This window comes from Lygodium microphyllum, chromosome 5 (assembly GCF_053477565.2).
Source record: "Lygodium microphyllum isolate KBCC chromosome 5, Lygodium_microphyllum_v1.1.10, whole genome shotgun sequence".
Taxonomy (NCBI): domain Eukaryota; kingdom Viridiplantae; phylum Streptophyta; class Polypodiopsida; order Schizaeales; family Lygodiaceae; genus Lygodium; species Lygodium microphyllum.
Genome location: NC_141139.1, coordinates 93,131,857 through 93,149,674, shown reverse-complemented (window position 1 = coordinate 93,149,674; position 17,818 = coordinate 93,131,857). Strand labels below are relative to the sequence as shown.

The 17,818-nt window shown below is 37.3% G+C and overlaps 1 protein-coding gene across 1 annotated transcript; it reads right to left on the bottom strand.

Annotated features, from left to right (window-relative positions):
- Positions 1-12,190: 12,190 nt before the first annotated feature.
- LOC148036138 (phosphoenolpyruvate carboxykinase (ATP) 1-like) lies at positions 12,191-17,229 on the bottom strand. The gene is made up of 12 exons (XM_087678886.1): positions 16,955-17,229; positions 16,155-16,324; positions 15,689-15,842; positions 15,482-15,566; positions 15,214-15,314; positions 14,772-15,070; positions 14,330-14,503; positions 14,181-14,246; positions 13,774-13,952; positions 13,326-13,495; positions 12,991-13,159; positions 12,191-12,340 (listed from the first exon to the last, which is right to left on the bottom strand). The coding sequence occupies exons 1-12, from the start codon at positions 17,227-17,229 to the stop codon at positions 12,191-12,193; spliced, it is 1,992 nt and encodes a 663-aa protein (XP_087535012.1).
- Between the last annotated feature and the right edge of the window lie 589 nt (positions 17,230-17,818).

Below are 17,818 nucleotides of genomic sequence, written 5' to 3'. Positions count from 1 at the left end.
TATGAGTTTAGAGTGCGCACTCGTAATAAATTAAGGTTAGGATTGATTTCTAACCAGTTGATTTATTTATGTAGCTGAAGACTGCTAGGTATTCACTTTTATCGGTTTAATTGTATTATTTTAATAATGATTGTGAATGCTTCAGTTGATGTGTAGAGATAGCAGCAGTGGTGGAGGAAAGCATTGAAGGATAGCGAGTATTCGAGTTATCATTTATATTTTGATGGGCGCATACCTTAGGCATGGTGCCTATATTTTGTCGTGCTTATTTATTGAGGCGTTCGATATTTATTTATTATTTTTTATGCGCATGGACGCACGATTATGTTATTGTACTTGGACATTGTATTGGGTATGCCTGACTCTTTGGGAACTGCCCATTAGCTTTATTTCTATTTTGTACTAAAACAAACTCAAAAGATAAAAGCTTGCTATTTTTTAATTTGGGCTATTATTTGAGCTTGAAGATGATTAATACATAAAATACATGCTTTGTGGAGCACTCACACAAGGCATGGGGGGAGATTGCACCCAATTGGTCTCTTGTTCATGTCGTGCATGCTTTTTACCTTGATTTTTGTGCAAAAAGTAGAGTTCTTTTGTTCTTGGGGACCTTCTGGCATTCACTACGCGAGCATACATCATCCAATCTGCGCATCAGTGGTATCAGAGCGAAGCTGAGATCGAGAGCTTCCAATGGCTACCCATCTTGTGCGAAGGCGAAGCTCCTGGAACGATCGAGCTCTACGGTCAATCTCATCGCAAACGGTCGATACGGGTGGATTCCTGGCGGTCAAGAACCTCTATTTCCATCTTCAGATCATGAAGGACCGGCCTGCAACAGCGGAGGACCACTCCTACATCCTCTTGTTCAAGTCGTCAACAAACAGAGAGATAAGTCTTCAAAATCCACAAGTTTAAAAGCTTAAGCAAGCTTCATAAGCTTAATAAGCTTAGTTTAAGCTTAAAAAGCTTAAATCTTTCAATTCGTCAAAAAACGGCATCAGAGGAGGTCTGCGAGATTTTCGGCGGTTGAAAAAACGTCCCCCCCCCCCCACAATTCGATGATTTTATTATACTAAGCTTAAAGCTTAGTCTCTTAACCCTCAAGTCACACAAAATCTCCCAAGTTCTGCAAGTCTACAAACTTCAAATTCTGCAAGTCTGCTAAATCACTCAAGTTCTGCAAGTTCTGGTACTCTGCAAGTCACATAAGTTTGTAACTCTGCAAGTCAGACAAGTCACTTGAAGTCAAAACTGACTTCTGTTCAAAACTCATAGAAGGACTGTTCTTGCGCAGAAACTCCGAACTGCAAAGTTGTTCATTGGAAGGTATTGTTCGCATAGGCAGGTTTGTTGAACCAGCTTCAGTACATGTAGAAGATCAAAACACACATTTTTCAAAGATTGCAAATCCCGCAATAGCCAAAGACGAAGATTGTGAAAGCCGCACACAAAAATATATAAGCCTTGTACACTCGATTTTGAGCTACGCTCATCCTGCTAATTGGATTTTGAGAGTGTGAGGTCTTTTGAAGTTTTGTAGGATGACGGAATCACATATGGATGATTTAATGGCTGAAGGCGATCTTCCTGAACCTATGATGGAGCAAAAGCTGGATTTAATTATGATGCAGTTGGATGAAGAACGACGAGTGCGGCAAGCATTGCAAGTTCAATTGGCTAATTTACAAAGATCAACTACCGACAAAGAAGAACCACAATCTGAAGATCTTATACGGCGTACCATCAAAGCAACTCTCGAAGCTTAATCCATCCGCAAGAAAACAAAGATAAGTAAAAGAAATTTCAAATTCCGTACTTTCAATGGCACTGGAGATGGAAAAACTATTCTTGCATTCATCAGTCAGTTTGATGATTATTTTCATGAGGAAACATATGCACAAAAAGATAAAATCAAGTGTGTCACTAATCATTTAGTGGATAGAGCATCTCTTTGGTGGACCATGGTTTGTAAAAGTATAGATTGTCCCACTACCTGAAAGAATTTCAAGAAGAAGTTTATGCAGAATTTCCTTCCTCCACAATTCCATGAAAAAGCCATAAATCAATGGGACCTTCTTCAGCAACGAGATCGTGAGCCTATTCCTCAGTACACCGAACGTTTTTGGAATGCATTACTCCAGTTATGCATGCTTGAAGACGTACCTGAAGCGACACACAAGCGCAAGTATATGTCTGGATTACTTGGGCATTACTACGCTGAAGTCAATATGTTCAAGCCTGCAACTCTTGAAGACGCAATTTCTTTAGCTCATGACACTGAAGACAAGCTTCGAGGAAGAGACAAGCATCCACAGCAATTCCAAACCAATGGTAACTATGGATCTAAGCAATTCAACTCAAATTTTAGAAGATTTAATCAAGGTCGTTTTCCTTCTTCATCTTTGTGTAAAACTTGGGCAAAACCACCTGCTTTACCATCGAATACCAACCATAACCACAAGCCAATTCCACAGCCAAATCCTAATATTCCTAGACTTCCTACCATTGTAAATAATGTATCTAAAGCCAAACCTATAGTGTGTTATAAATGCCACCAACCTGGACATCTAGCAGCCAATTGCCAATCGAAGAAGCCACCTGTCCATATCAACTATCTTGGAGCAATGGAAGATGACGAAACATATAAAGAAATGCCTGATTTCACGGAAGATGAAGATGACATTACTACTCCTTCGGATACTTTACCAGGTATGCCAACTCCACATTCTTTATTGACAATGAAATGTTTAGTGCATGGAAAAGAAAAGATTATTTTGCATGATGATGGTAGTACTCATGATTTTATTTCTGCAAAGTTAGTGAAAGAATTTAAATTACAGACTGTACCTATGCATTATCACATTAAAGCAGCATTCTTAGGCACTAGGTATAATGGAACACAGGAAGTGCATGATTTAGAAATTCAAATTGGTCAATACACTGAAAGAAGGAATTTTCTAGTTGTACCATTACAGTCCAGTGATATTATATTAGGTATGCCTTGGCGTCATCAGCATAACCATGTTATAGATTATTCCACACATTCAATTAATATTCAATTTCAAGGAAAACATATTACATTGTATGGTATGCATGCATCTAATGCTTTTTCACTACTTTCGCATACTCAAGCTAAACATGCATTACGCAAAAGTAGTAAATCTTATCTCATTTGGGTGAATGAACTGCAAGTTAAAGAAAATCATATGCACCCTAGGCATAAAGAATTTCTTGCACACTTTAAAGACTGTTTTGCAGAAGATCTACCACTTGGTTTAGCTTCATGTCTAGAAGACCACAAAATAGATTTGATTCCTGGTACACAACCACCTTGCAAAGCACCATATAGGCATACAGATAGAGCAAAAAGAAATTCAAAATCAAGTTGAGGAATTACTAAATAGAGGATTGATTAGACCTAGTAGTTCTCCATTTTGTGCACCTGTTTTGTTGGTAAATAAGAATAATAATACTTATCGTTTGTGCATTGACTATCGTGCTTTAAATAAGATCACAGTAAAGAATAGATATTCGATTCCTAGAGTCGATGACCTTATGGATAAACTGCAAGGTTCTGCCATATTTAGTAAAATAGACCTTAAATCTGGTTATCATCAGGTAAGATTAGATAAGTCTGACATATTCAAGACTGCATTTAGGACACAATTTGGTCATTATGAATTTTTAGTGATGCCTTTTGGATTGACTAATGCACCTGCTACATTTAGTAGAATGATGAACCATATATTTTTGAGATATCAGCATTGTGTTATTGTCTTCTTTGATGATATTTTGGTGTTTAGTCAAAATGAGAAAGAATATTATGAACATTTGTCATTGGTTTTTAAATTATTAAAAGATAATCAACTGTATGCTAATCCAGAAAGAGTGAGTTCTTTAAAACATAAATTGAATATTTAGGTCATATCGTATCATCAGATGGTATTAAGGTTGACCCTAAGAAAATAGAAGCAATATTTAACTGGCCTATACCTAAAAATGTGCATGAGTTACGATCATTCCTAGGTCTTGCTAGTTTCTACAGGAAGTTTGTGCGTAATTTTTCATTACTTGCTTTGCCTTTGACTAGACTTTTGAAGAAAGGTATTGTTTATCATTGGTCTGATAATCAACAGAAATCCTTTGACTTATTGAAACATGCATTAACCCATGCTCCTATTTTACAACTACCTGATTTTAATAAACCATTCTTTTTAGTAGTGACTGATGCTAGCGGATCTGGAATAGGAGCTGTACTTATGCAAGACAATCATCCTATAGTCTATTCTAGTTGTAAACTGAAACCCTCCGAACTTAAATATTCCACATATGATAAAGAATTATTAGCTGTAGTACAAGCTTTAAGACAATGGAAACACTACTTAATGGGTTCTGAATTTATGATTAAGACTGACCAACAAAGTATTAGACATTTACTTAGCCAACCCCAAATATCTGACCAACATATCAAATGGGCAGCCTTTATTCAGAGTTTTCATTCGATTATTCAATATCAACCCAGTAAAGAAAATGTAGTGGCTGATGCATTAAGTAGAAGACCCGCCATTCATAATATTTGTGTTATATCATTTGATTCTTTAATTCCTATGAAAGATACTTATTATTAGGACATTACTTTTCATGCTTATTAGAATAAATTAGTTGCAATAACTGGATTCCTATTGATTCACTGTCTTATAATGATGGATTCATATTATGTGTTATAGTTCCATTCAGATCTTTTGTTTTGAATGAGATTCATTGTCCTCCATACCATGGTCATAGAGGTATCATATCTACTTTACGTACATTAACTGAAGATTTTTATTGGCCACATATGGACACTGATGTATCTAACTTTGTTTCTGAATGTTTGATTTGTCAAAGAGTTAAGAGACATCATGGTAAACAGTATGGATTACTTATACCTTTATCTATTCCATCAAGACCATGGGAACAAATTTCTATGGATTTTATTACTGGTTTACCTAATACTAAAGCTAACTATGATATGATTTGGACTGTAGTAGACAGGTTTAGTAAACAAGCATATTTCATTCCATGTAAGAAAACTTTAACAGCATCTCAGGCAATACAATTGTTTTTGAAAACTGTTTTCACTAACCATGGATTACCAAAAGTTATTATTTTTTATCGTGATTCTAGATTTTATAACAACTTTTGGATTACTTTGTTTGCTAACCTAGGAACAAAAATTGATTTCTCATTTGCATTTCATCCTGAAACTAATGGACAAACAGAAGCCACTAATAGTACTATTTTAGATCTTTTACGTGCTTACACTATTTCTAAACCACAAACATGGGATACACATTTACATTTATTACAGTTTGCATATAACAATACACCACACACATCTACAAAGAAAGCACCGTTTGAAGTGATTTATGGTTATAGATTGTCTACACCTGTTGCATCTTTATCAAATAGAATTCAAAGTGCTGTTGATATTGCTACTATGCACGCTACTATTTTTGATGAGGTTAAAGACATGATTGCCAAAGCCCAACAATCATATACCAAACAAAAGACAAGCAATGAATTTCAAAGTTGATGATTATGTTTGGTTGAGAATAGAAAAACATAGATTACAAAGTGTAGATAAACATCCGGTTGTGAAATTAGCACCTAGATTCTATGGACCATTTAAGATCATTCACAAAATTAGTGACAATGCATTCAAGTTAGAATTACCACCTCACTGGAAAATTCACAACACATTTCACATTAGTTTATTAAGACCCTTTAGAGGCCAATTACCTATGATGCCAGGAGGCATATTTCACGGTGGATTCCGTGAGGTTTTACGGTGGATTCCATAAACTTTGATGACTGGGGCTCATACACAAAGTGGATTCTTTGTGCGAGAAGTTGATGGGGACGCCTATCCTTTCAGACGTTTCATCAATTTAGTGTGTACATGGGTGATTCCATAGCGGATGATTCCGCAAAATATATATTGAATTAATAAATGTTTATGAGTTTAGAGTGCGCACTCGTAATAAATTAAGGTTAGGATTGATTTCTAACCAGTTGATTTATTTATGTAGCTGAAAACTGCTAGGTATTCACTTTTGTCAGTTTAATTGTATTATTTTACTAATGATTGTGAACGCTTCAGTTGATGTGTAGAGATAGCAGCAGTGGCGGAGGAAAGCATTGAAGGATAGCGAGTATTCGAGTCATCATTTATATTTTGACGAGCGCACACCTTAGGCATGGCACCTATATTTTGTCGCGCTTATTTATTGAGGCATTCGATATTTATTTATTATTTTGTATGCGCAAGGATGCACGATTATGTTATTGTACTTGGACATTGTATTAGGTATGCCTGACTCTTTGGGCACCGCCCATTAGCTTTATTTCTATTTTGTGCTAAAGCAAACTCAAAAGCTAAAAGCTTGCTATTTTGTAATTTGGGCTATTATTTGAGCTTGAAGATGATTAATACATAAAATACATGCTTTGTGGAGCGCTCACACAAGGCATGGGGGGAGATTGCACCCAATTGGTCTCTTGTTCATGTCGTGCATGCTTTTTACCTTGATTTTTGTGCAAAAAGTAGAATTCTTTTATTCTTGGAGACCTTCCGGCATTCACTACGCGAGCATACAACATCCGATCTGCGCACCAGCTACTCATGTTGTCATACTGAATGCTAGACCATCTCCCTACACATCCAAATCACCCAATAACTTTTGCACCCATACCACCTCACATACTCGGGTAAGTTACTCATAAATATATGTGTGCGTCACGTGGGTTCAAAATAAAGTATTTTTAAAATACCATTTTAATACATTTTTTTACATACAGAAGGGTGTAATATAAAGGGATTATTTATAGATTGAATAGAAAAGGGTTATGTTTTATTCATGAAAATTTCACAGATAAGGATATTTATAAAAAGGCCTTGAATGCACGTGATGTAAAGGATATGCATATAGTAACTTCCCCGAGCTCACATACTACCATAGCAACACCTCTATACTCACTCTCTATACTCAATAAAGTAAATGTAGGCTTCTTTTTGTTGCTCCACATAACTACTACACTACCAAGGGAAAATATGAATCCACTGGTAGATCTTCTATTACACATGTTACTAGCCCAATTTGTATATGTGTATCAAAACACTTGTATATCCTTACTTGCCTTATTAGAAAATCCATAATGCAAAGTGGAGTTCACATACCTAACATATATCTAACTTTATCCAAATGAGAATTTCTAGGCATCTACATAAATTGGCTGATAAGACCAACAGCATAGCTCAAGTATAGCCTTGTGATAGTCATGTAAATCAACTTTCCTAATATCCTCATGAATTAAAAAATCCATAATGCAAAGTGGAGTTCACATATCTAGCATGCATCCAACTTCATCCAAATGAGAATTTCTAGACATCTACATGAACTAGCTGATAAGACCAACAACATAGCTCAAGTATAGTATTGTGACAGTCATGTAAATCAAACTTCCTAATATCCTCATGAATATAGTAGTCTTCTATCTCATCCCCAACATCAGCATTTAACTTTATATTTTTCTCCAATGGCACCTACATAAACTAGCTGATAAGACCAACAACATAGCTCAAGTACAGCCTTGTGATAGTCATATAAATCAAACTTCCTAATATCCTCATGGATATACTAGTCTTCTATCTCATCCTCAACATCAGCATTTAACTTTACATTTTGCTCCAATGACATTGAAACAAGCTTACTTGAACAATATATCCAAGCCAGACTACCTTTGAGATAGCCATATACTATCATCACATCTAATCACCTCAATACCTCAAAAGTATCTCAGCTTAGCCACCTTCGTCTCAAACTTTTTTTCCAAAATGTCATTGACTTTAGCAATCCCACTGTCACTATCACTTGTAATAATCAAGTCATCCACATAGATGACTATGATGACCAAAGTTACATATCTCTTTCTCACATAAAGAAAAGAATGAGTGATCAATACCAAAAACATAAAAGCCAATGTTCAGAAGATACTCTCCAATCTTACCAGACCATACTCTAGGTGCTTCCTTCATCCTATAAGAGTACCTTCTTTAACTTGCACACATATGTGAGATGCTGCACCTCGTAACTTGTTGGCTACTCCATATACATCTCTTCTTGAAATTCATCATGCAAGAAGATATTATTCATATCCATTTTTTGCAAAATCCAACCTTTGGTTGCTACCAAAGCAATCACACATCTAATAATTGTCATCTTAGCAATTAGACTAAATGTCTCTTCGTAATCTATACCATATATTTAAGCATAGCCTTTTGCAACTACACTAGCCTTACACCTACTAACAAAACTATCTGCATTATGCCTGATTTTGTAGAGCCACTTACAACAACCAATAGCTTTCTTACCCCTAGGCAATTATACTAGATCCTAAGTCTTGTCAGTCTCTAATGCAGCCATCTACTCATTCATTGATGCATCCTACTAAGCATGACCAATAATATCCTCAAAACAAGTAGGCTCAACATCCTCAACCACCTTTACCATATAAGCATAATGGTGAGTTGCATAACCTTCAAAACCAAATCTTTTAGCAGGGCCTTGCTAGACCTGTATACCACTAGATTACTCAATGGAGCCTTTATATTACCATGTGCTCTCTATACACCTAGTTTCCTAAGTGAAGGAATACCAAGGTCATCATCCAAACTCATTGAACCATTGGAATGTCCATCAAACTCCAAATGACTAGCATTGCATCATTATCACCTAACACTTATTTCCTTTATCTTTACCTACAACACTTGTAGATGCACTTGAAGATGTGGGGCTACTCCTTAGTCTTCCACAAGAGCTAGCTATATATATAATACTAGATTATGTTTTTGGTCCACTAAAGCTAGTGATTCTTACTTTTTTTTAGCACATAACTATCACAATTATCATCACCATCCAATGCATTACCACTAGATGCATACCAACCTATTTTGTTGGTTATCACCAACATGTCCCATACCACAAAATCTTAAAGAGAATCTGCCATATTCCCTTCCTAAACTTGAGTAAAATACTTAGATTTGTTTACTATTTCTTTCATATGATTCACCCTACATGTTCATCTCTTCAAGATCATGAGAAAGTCCAACTTATCAAAAATTAGAAACAGCTTTCATGCATACACAAAAGTGACAAACAATTTCTAGGCCTTCTCATTATTGAGGCTACCCAAAGTAGATAAACCCAAATCATCATCATCAAGCATTACACCAATAGTTACTAAGGCATCTGCAATGCTTCTTACTTTCAAAACATACTCACTTCTCACTTTAAAAATATTTTCATTTACATACATCTTTTCTTTCTTCAAATTATTCAGCTCTTGCTTGAGTTGAATATTCCATGCCTTTATATTTACTGAAAACATGTTCTAAAAATTTATCCAAGCTACATGTGAAGTTTCTATATTTTTTATATGTCCCAGTATAGTATTATCAATGATTATAGACTGCCAATACCTCACATTTTTATCTTTTATATGTTATTTTTCTACACTTTTAATTCTTTTGTAATGGTAGGATTACTTAGCTTTGGTTCCTTTTCTTCACCCTTCCATGATGGGTAGTTGTGCTTGTTTAGCTTCTCAATGATGGGATTTTCACTATTCTTTGCCATTATCACAAAGTTGTTACAAAACAACAAGCAAGTCTTTTGCAACCTTTCACAACAAGTGCACAACAATATGCCAAGCAGCCTTCTCTCGCAACCTTTTCCATTGATTGCTTAACAATACATGTAATTCGCAACATGTTTGCAAATAAAACTTGCGTTTTCTTCAAGGTAAATATCTCAAAACATATATATTTAAAATTTGTAACTTGTGTACCCACTTTCAATAACATAACTAAAATTCTAGTATACCTTGAAATTGTTGTATGTAATCTTATAGGTCTAAAACGAGGCCAACAATGGCCTTAGATAGCAAAAAAAACAGTAGTAAAGTTATAAAGTGCTTATCTATAGAATATATAGTGCTCTGCTTACATATCAAACCTCATAGCAATCTAAGATTTTTTTCTTTGCACTACTTCTGGTGCCTCCACATACACTATCCAAGGGAAAAAGTGAAAGAATAGGAGAGCTTCTTACCCGTTGTTTGCTTACTCAACTTCTTGTTTATTCTCCTTCACTTCAATCTTCAAAAGTATTCTCTCTTACTAGCACCACTCTGATGCCATATCATAAATCGCATGGTGGGAGGACTTGCTTGAGCTGTTGTGCCAAACATACACCATACACACAAGAGGAAGCTCACTGAAGAACACAAGAAAAGAGATGGAGGCCAAAAGGTTTTCTTGTCGGTTTCTTCTTCTTCTTCCACACACAATACAATGTACACAAAGTACACATAACATATAACATAAGGAAAAGAGACCTACTAAATCAAACAGTGCATAACTAACTATACTAATTAAGTGGCACTATAGCTATTCCAGTTGTAGGTAGGTGCAACAAACCAAATATAATAAGTGATAAATTAGTGGTGGTCATGTGAAAATCATAATGACCATCGATGTGCTAAGTGTAGATGTGCAAACCCATATCACCATGTGGTCTATCACCAATGTCTGCACGTGTTTAGGTTGCCATCTCAACATAAAGAAGGTATGGAGGGAGACCCCCTCTTTCAAAATCAACCTATTCTTGTGGAGGATAGTTGCCAAATAGTTGGCTACCAGGGATAGGTTCAACCCATACCTCCCCTTTGTGTCTTTTGTAAGAGGAAAGGTGAAACAATAAAGCATGTCTTTCGGGAATGTCAAGAAACATAGGTTATGTAGAGAAAGATCAAGATAATGAGAGGTCTGAAATCTGCATTGTGTTGTTGGCTCGAAACAAATTTTACTGGGAGACAGAGACAATTTAAGTGAGGTTTGAGAGAAGGTTTGGAATGTCCTTAGAGTAGCTTTATTGAACCTATGGCATCTTAGGAACAATATTGCCTTCGAGCTGTACAAAAGGTTGTATGTCTATCTCCCCCACTGCTGATCCATGTAATATGCCTATATGCTTCAAACAATGTTTGTGACGAATGATGCTCCTAAGCCAGTTGCTAAGCTCCTAAAAGGGTTGAAAGCTTGGAGATGTAAATATTTCACAGTCTAATATAATCAACCTTGGATTATTTTTAAAAATGTTAAGAAATAGGCAAGCTTTCACCAATTTTCATGCATCATAGGGGAACTATTAGTGAATTTTGAAGAAGTTGTTTGCAGGGAAAGAAGAAGAACAAGAAAGATGTGTTATGGCATGTGCTGTGTAGAAATTAGTTGCACCAAAAAGGAGTTTTTACTCCTATCATGATGTTTGCTGAGCCTATATTTATTCCCCTTTCCAAGTCCACATGGTTGTAGTTGGAGAAGCTTTTTAGGAAGTTTATGTGGTCTTTGTGATATAAATATGTATCATGTTTGTCTCTTTGGATTAGCTCACTAAGACGGAAATATAATGGGGGTGTTGGCCTTGAATCTTCTTAAAGGGTTGGGTGAAGTTCTACCTTGGTTTATGATGTTAGAGCATTGGATTGAAAAGCCTTTAGAGATGGTACTCAAGCTTTCCTATTCTCTGTATATAAAGGGAAAAGGAGATGGATGGATATATGGGATATTGGTATTTGAAAACCCTAAGAAGTTCTGGCAGGGGAAGCAGCTTTGGTCTTTTGAAAAAGAAGCGATCTTGTAATATTTCTTTAGGATGGTGTACATATTTCAATATCTAATATATAATCTCACATTACAAGCATTTCTTGTAGGGAAGAAATCCTATGGTCTATTTTGATCTTGCAATCCTTGTCTTTGGCCAGTGCCGATGAATCAACAAAAGGACAACACTTCCTTGACAAAATAAACCAACAAAAGACACAGCTCTAGAAAATTTTAGGAGCCCAACAACAACAGTACATGCCTGCGCTTATCTTATTGCTTACAAAATTACACCTGGGTTTTACAAGCCAGCTTTGAGGCTTCATCAATAGTGCTGAAGATCATCATGATCGTCATCATCAATCAACCAATCAAATAAACAGCATATGTACACACATTGAGCATAAATGCAATAAATATGCTCTTGATTGGGGACAAGGTTTGAGGGTACGATGCAAAGATTATACTAATGGAAGCTAATTATCGATCAAGATGTGGACCAGCAGCTAGGATTTCTCGGGTGAGGTTCTCATCATTCCCCACTTTGTATTCCGCAAAGATCTCAAAGTTCTTGATGAAGAGCCTTGCTAGCTTCTCAAGGGTCTCCTTGTAATCCTTCTTGTCCTCCCACTGCACACCAGACAAGCCATTTTGACTCAAAGAACAATTGAACACACACACACACACAGTTCTTTTCTTCATTATGGATGTAAAACACTGTTCTCCACTATAAGCTACACCAAGTTCTTCATTGTGGATGCGAGACACGGTTCTGCATTCTGGATGAAGATATTATTTTCTTCATTATGGATGTAAAACACTGTTCTCCACTATAAGCTACACCAAGTTCTTCATTGTGGATGCGAGACACGGTTCTGCATTCTGGATGAAGATATTTGTTCTCTACTATAACCTACACATACTTCATTGTAGATGCAAGACAGTTGTTCACCACTATAACCTACACACAGTTCTTCATTGTGGATGTAAGACACTTGTTGTCCAATGTGGCTTTTTCTTACAAAACACTGCATGTGGTAGATGTGGGCTTTCTGCATGTAATAGAACCCTATGTGGTTCTCTACTAAGGCATTTTATTGCAAAACCACTAACTAGTAAGAACACTAGATAGGTTTCCTGTATTCCTTCATAACACACTCACACACCCACACTGCAGCAGTGCATATCAAGTAAGAAACCTACCCTGTATGGAGTTCTGACATGCTGTAGTTTACAAGTGCATATCTATCATACATACTAGGGTAAATATGGGCACGTACCATGTTCTCAGGACGAAGGATGTTGGATGGGACACCCTTCACCTCATCTGGGATGTGAAGACCAAAAATGGGTGTCTTGGTATAGTTGGCTTTAAGCAGAGACCCATCATGGACAGCATCAATGATCTTGCGAGTGTACTCAAGCTTCATTCTTTTCCCCACGCCATAGCTGCAAAAAACATCCATTACATCCCTCTACCTCATCATTACAGTGTCTGATGTCTCAAAATATGTCTGGATTTAGGAAAGGTCCACAGTTTTCAAATTTTCAAGATGATTAAGCTGCAGTATCACCACAAAATTTCTCAATGTTAAATGCACTGTTTGCTCTTTACCTTCCTCCTGACCAGCCTGTGTTGACAAGCCATGCAGTGGCACCGTGTTGCTGCATTTTTTGTGCAAGCATAGATGCATACTTGGTGGGGTGAAGCATAATGAAGGCTGCACCAAAACAAGCTGAGAAGGTGGCTCTTGGCTCCCTCACTCCTTCCTCGGTACCAGCCACCTAAATCATGGAAAGGAATCACGTGCATTAAATGACATCACAAGCACTTAGAGCTAACTCCGATGTTAAACACCAACAAATTTATTACTGCAGCAAAACAGATATAGCAATGTGCCAAACTCTGGACTAGGCCAAACAACATGACAGAGGACATACTACTCTAGATGCAAATCTGTGTATACCTGAGGCAACCATTTTGCTCATGTCAAATACTTCAACTAAACACAAACTGGAATTAGGTCACTTGATAAATTATGCACAAATCTCGACAGCATTACCAGTGCCGTGTAGCCGCTGATGAAATGGTACATGGTTTGAGCAAGGGTCAACTTGCTAACAGGAGGCAGGACACCAAAGGCATCACATGCCAATAAAATAACGTTCTTTGGGTGAGGTCCCACGCATGGTATCTTCACATTGGGAATGTACTCGATTGGATAGGAAGCTCTTGTGTTTTCTACAAACCCATTCACAAGCTTTAGTAAATTACCAATCAAATCTTAGCCTAATATATAAGAAAAAGCTCAGTATTCTGCAGCTCAAATAATATTAGTGCTTACAGGTGCTGCTTGTATCAGTGCTAATGGGTTCTTATTATATTAGTGCTACATGGTGCTTGCTGTGTGAAAGTAAGTAAAAAATGTTTATTCTCTCTATACTATAGATGAATTACTCAACTCAATACCTGTGACAGATTTGTCAGAATAATCTACCACCCGAGTATGTTCCTCAAATACCACATTTTCCAGCACTGTTTAAGAATCATTCTTCCCATTAGTAAGGATCTGAACCTTAGGAAAAACCAGGAGCTACAGTAAATGAAACACTCTTTACCAGTTCCAAATTTGATAGCATTCCAAATGTCTGGCTCCTTCTCTGGGGATAGGTCAATGCACTTAGCATAACACCCTCCTTCAATGTTTGAGATTCCATTATCACTCCAGCAATGCTCATCATCCCCTATCAGGAATCGGTTGTGGTCTGTGGATAGTGTTGTCTTTCCAGTACCTTCAAGGCCATCACAATGACGACAAACATAATAAGGACAGATGTACTTGATTATGTTGTCTAAATTGATTTGAGTGGACTGTGCTTGGAGATTTGTTTTCTAATATTCACAGATGCTGGACTTGAGTAGCATTTTCAATTGTCCAATCAATTTGAACCTCAAGGTGGGAACACCATACCCTTTCAAAGGAGCTTAGAAGTAAGATCTGCCTTAGGATACTGTTATTTTACCAGACATGGGACTGACAGGCAAAGGAAACTAACATACCAGACAATCCAAAAAACAAAGCAACGTCCCCTTCCTTTCCCATGTTGCATCCAGAATGTAAGGAGAGAACCCCTTTCTTTGGCATGAGATAGTGCATCACACTGAATAGACCCTTCTTCATCTCTCCAGCATATTGAGTACCGAGTATGACCATTTCACGCCGCTTCAAGTTAAGATCTATACTGGTGGATGAAGTCATGTAGTGTGTGTATCTGTTGCATGGGAACTGCCCAGCATTGTAAATTGTGAAATCAGGAGACCCAAAATTTTCCAGCTCTTCAGGAGTGGGCCTAATACACCTGTACATTGTGTCATTTTCAAAAGATCAGTATACATGAGCCATGAATGCCACTACACTTGACTTCAAGAAAAGGCATAGGCTAACAAATTCATGGACAGATTATGGCAATACAAATTTCATGGACAGACTTGTGGTACTGACATGTTGTACATAAAGAGGGAGTGATAAGCACGTGCAGAGATGATCCGAACTTTGATGCGATGCTCAGGGTCCCAGTTCAAGAACTGGTCATTCACAAAGACCTGTGCAGGAAGAAGTGATAAGAGTCATATTCTAAATCAAAGAGGTCAATAAGCAATATTAAGTACATGCAGAACTCCAATAGAATTAACAGAAATTTGGTCAGTTACATTTAAAAGCAGTAATTTCAGCAATAAATTCAAAATATGATACAAGCCAGCATCGTAACCTTTTCCAAAGAATTGAGGTAATCAACTGCCCTTTCACGGTTTACTAAGAATGTGTGCTCATCCATCTCAATGTTGGGAGAGCCCCTACACACGTACAGCAAAAATATTCAGACTCACAAGCAGACCCACGCAGCTAAAATTTGCCAACGTAATTTATATTTGCAAGAATGTGTGGATTGGTTCCAATGTTAAATTAACAAACTTACTTGCCCCACCACAGATCATTTTCTGAGGTGGATTCTCGCACCACACGCTTATCCTTTGGTGAACGCCCAGTTTTGGCCCCGGAAAGTGTGGCTAGTGCACCAGTGGATGTCAAAAAAGATGCCTTCTCATACTTGACAGCTTGTTCATATAACTCTGTCATGACAACTCCATTTCCAATTTTAATATCAAGAAGCAAAACACTCATACTTGACAGCTTGTTCATATAGCTTGTCATGACAACACCATTTCCAATATTAATATCAAGAAGCCAAACAGCTGCATCATAGACTAAAAGGTAACTCAGCTTCATATGGGCAGTTCAATATAAATGCTATGAATTGAAAACAAGAAACAATATTGCTACTCAGCTTCATATGGGCAGTTCAATATAAATGCTATGAATTGAAAACAAGAAACAATATTGCTACTCAGCTTCATATGGGCAGTTCAATATAAATGCAGTACCTGCTGGTGAGAGATTGTATAGAATGTGTGTGAACTTGAGAGCACTGTCGCTAATGTTCGGCCTTGGTGTATGTATAGACTCAGGCTTGATAGGTGATGGGGAACCCTTGATGGGATCTCCCCTGATGACTGTAGGCCCCTTCTCACGAGTTAAGGATGCTAGGGAAGCACTGCACAAACGGCAGTGCAAATTAATTTAATTATTCAAAATCCAGCTTTTGACAGAATCAGCAACCAGATTTCACTGGGGAAGTGGTGATGAACATGTGAACATGATGGCAAATCCGACATCACCATTGTGTATGAATACCGTTAATCTTGATCATTTGGCATATAGCAAGAGAGGGACAAGCAGAGTTTGTTTGAGAATTGATATTTTTCTATCACGTTCAGATGCAAAAACTTTTACAGTATTTCATGATAATGACGTTATTGCATTCATCATTGTTCAAATGTGCTAATATTGTACCTTGCATACTCAGTATTCAATCATATTTATTGTGAACAGTTAACATGTTGCAAGACAGTAATATATGAGTGTACTATGTGTTCATAAGGTAACTACTGATGGTCAGAGCAATATCTTCTTGTTCCTCTATGAGCAGTTGATAGAGCTAATTTCCATACGATTACTGCTATATCTGATATATGAGATACCCATAAGATTAGTGCTAACGATAACAGAAGCAGTACCGGCTCATCTGCTATCAGCAGATGAGAAGACTAAATTTGATTATCTATAGAGCAATACCTTCATGTTCCTCCATATCAGGAGATTCAAATTATTGTGAGACTGTTACCTGATAGACTCTAACTGCTTTCTCTGCTTCTCCTCTTCAGATAGACCCCCTTTGATTGGGGTACCTCTGGGGGTAGTGGGGGCAGACCTCTTCTTCTGCAAGGAATGAAGCTCTTCCAGAGTTTGGGCTTTGATGGGGGGCACACTATCATCTGTGCAGACTCCTGAAGGCAAAAGAGTGGTGGTGGTAATGGCAGTGGCAGGGCTGCTGGTCTTGATCTTGGGTAACCCATTCATGGCCTTGCTGCCATTCTCCAAGCCCACATTATTCTCCATCCTCCCAATCTGCTAAAATCACACAGAGACTGATTTCTACTTTTTGCAATCTTCTCCCAGCTTGTCTGCTCACAATCATCCAAACAACGAAATTGTTTTAGGGTATTTCAGCTCCGAAAAAATAAGGCATCTGTACGATAGGAAGCTGTGCAACTAGTTAATTAGGGGAACAAGAGCAGCATCATGAACGCTAAACCCAATTAGTAAACTCATGAAAACGCACAGTCAATTGCATTAACCTCGACCAATTAATCATAGAACCCCTAATATTAAGCCCCGTCAATCACAATTAGTAAGCTCACGACTAAGCCCAGTCATTAACATTGACCATTTAATCGAAAGAGAAGCCCTCATTATGAGTAAACTCATGGCAAAGGTCAATCATAATGCAACGAGCAGATTGAACAATACTTCTTCAGGCAAACCCAGCTAGTTAGAACTTCCTTACAGAAAGGCTACCTCAAATGACAATTAGCAATTATTTTAGTAGCTTACAGACTCCACTCATTACTATATTTATGCAGGACAAACCTTAGTGGCATAAATACTCGTACAAGTATAATTGTTGACTGGCTATCTCAGATTGCAG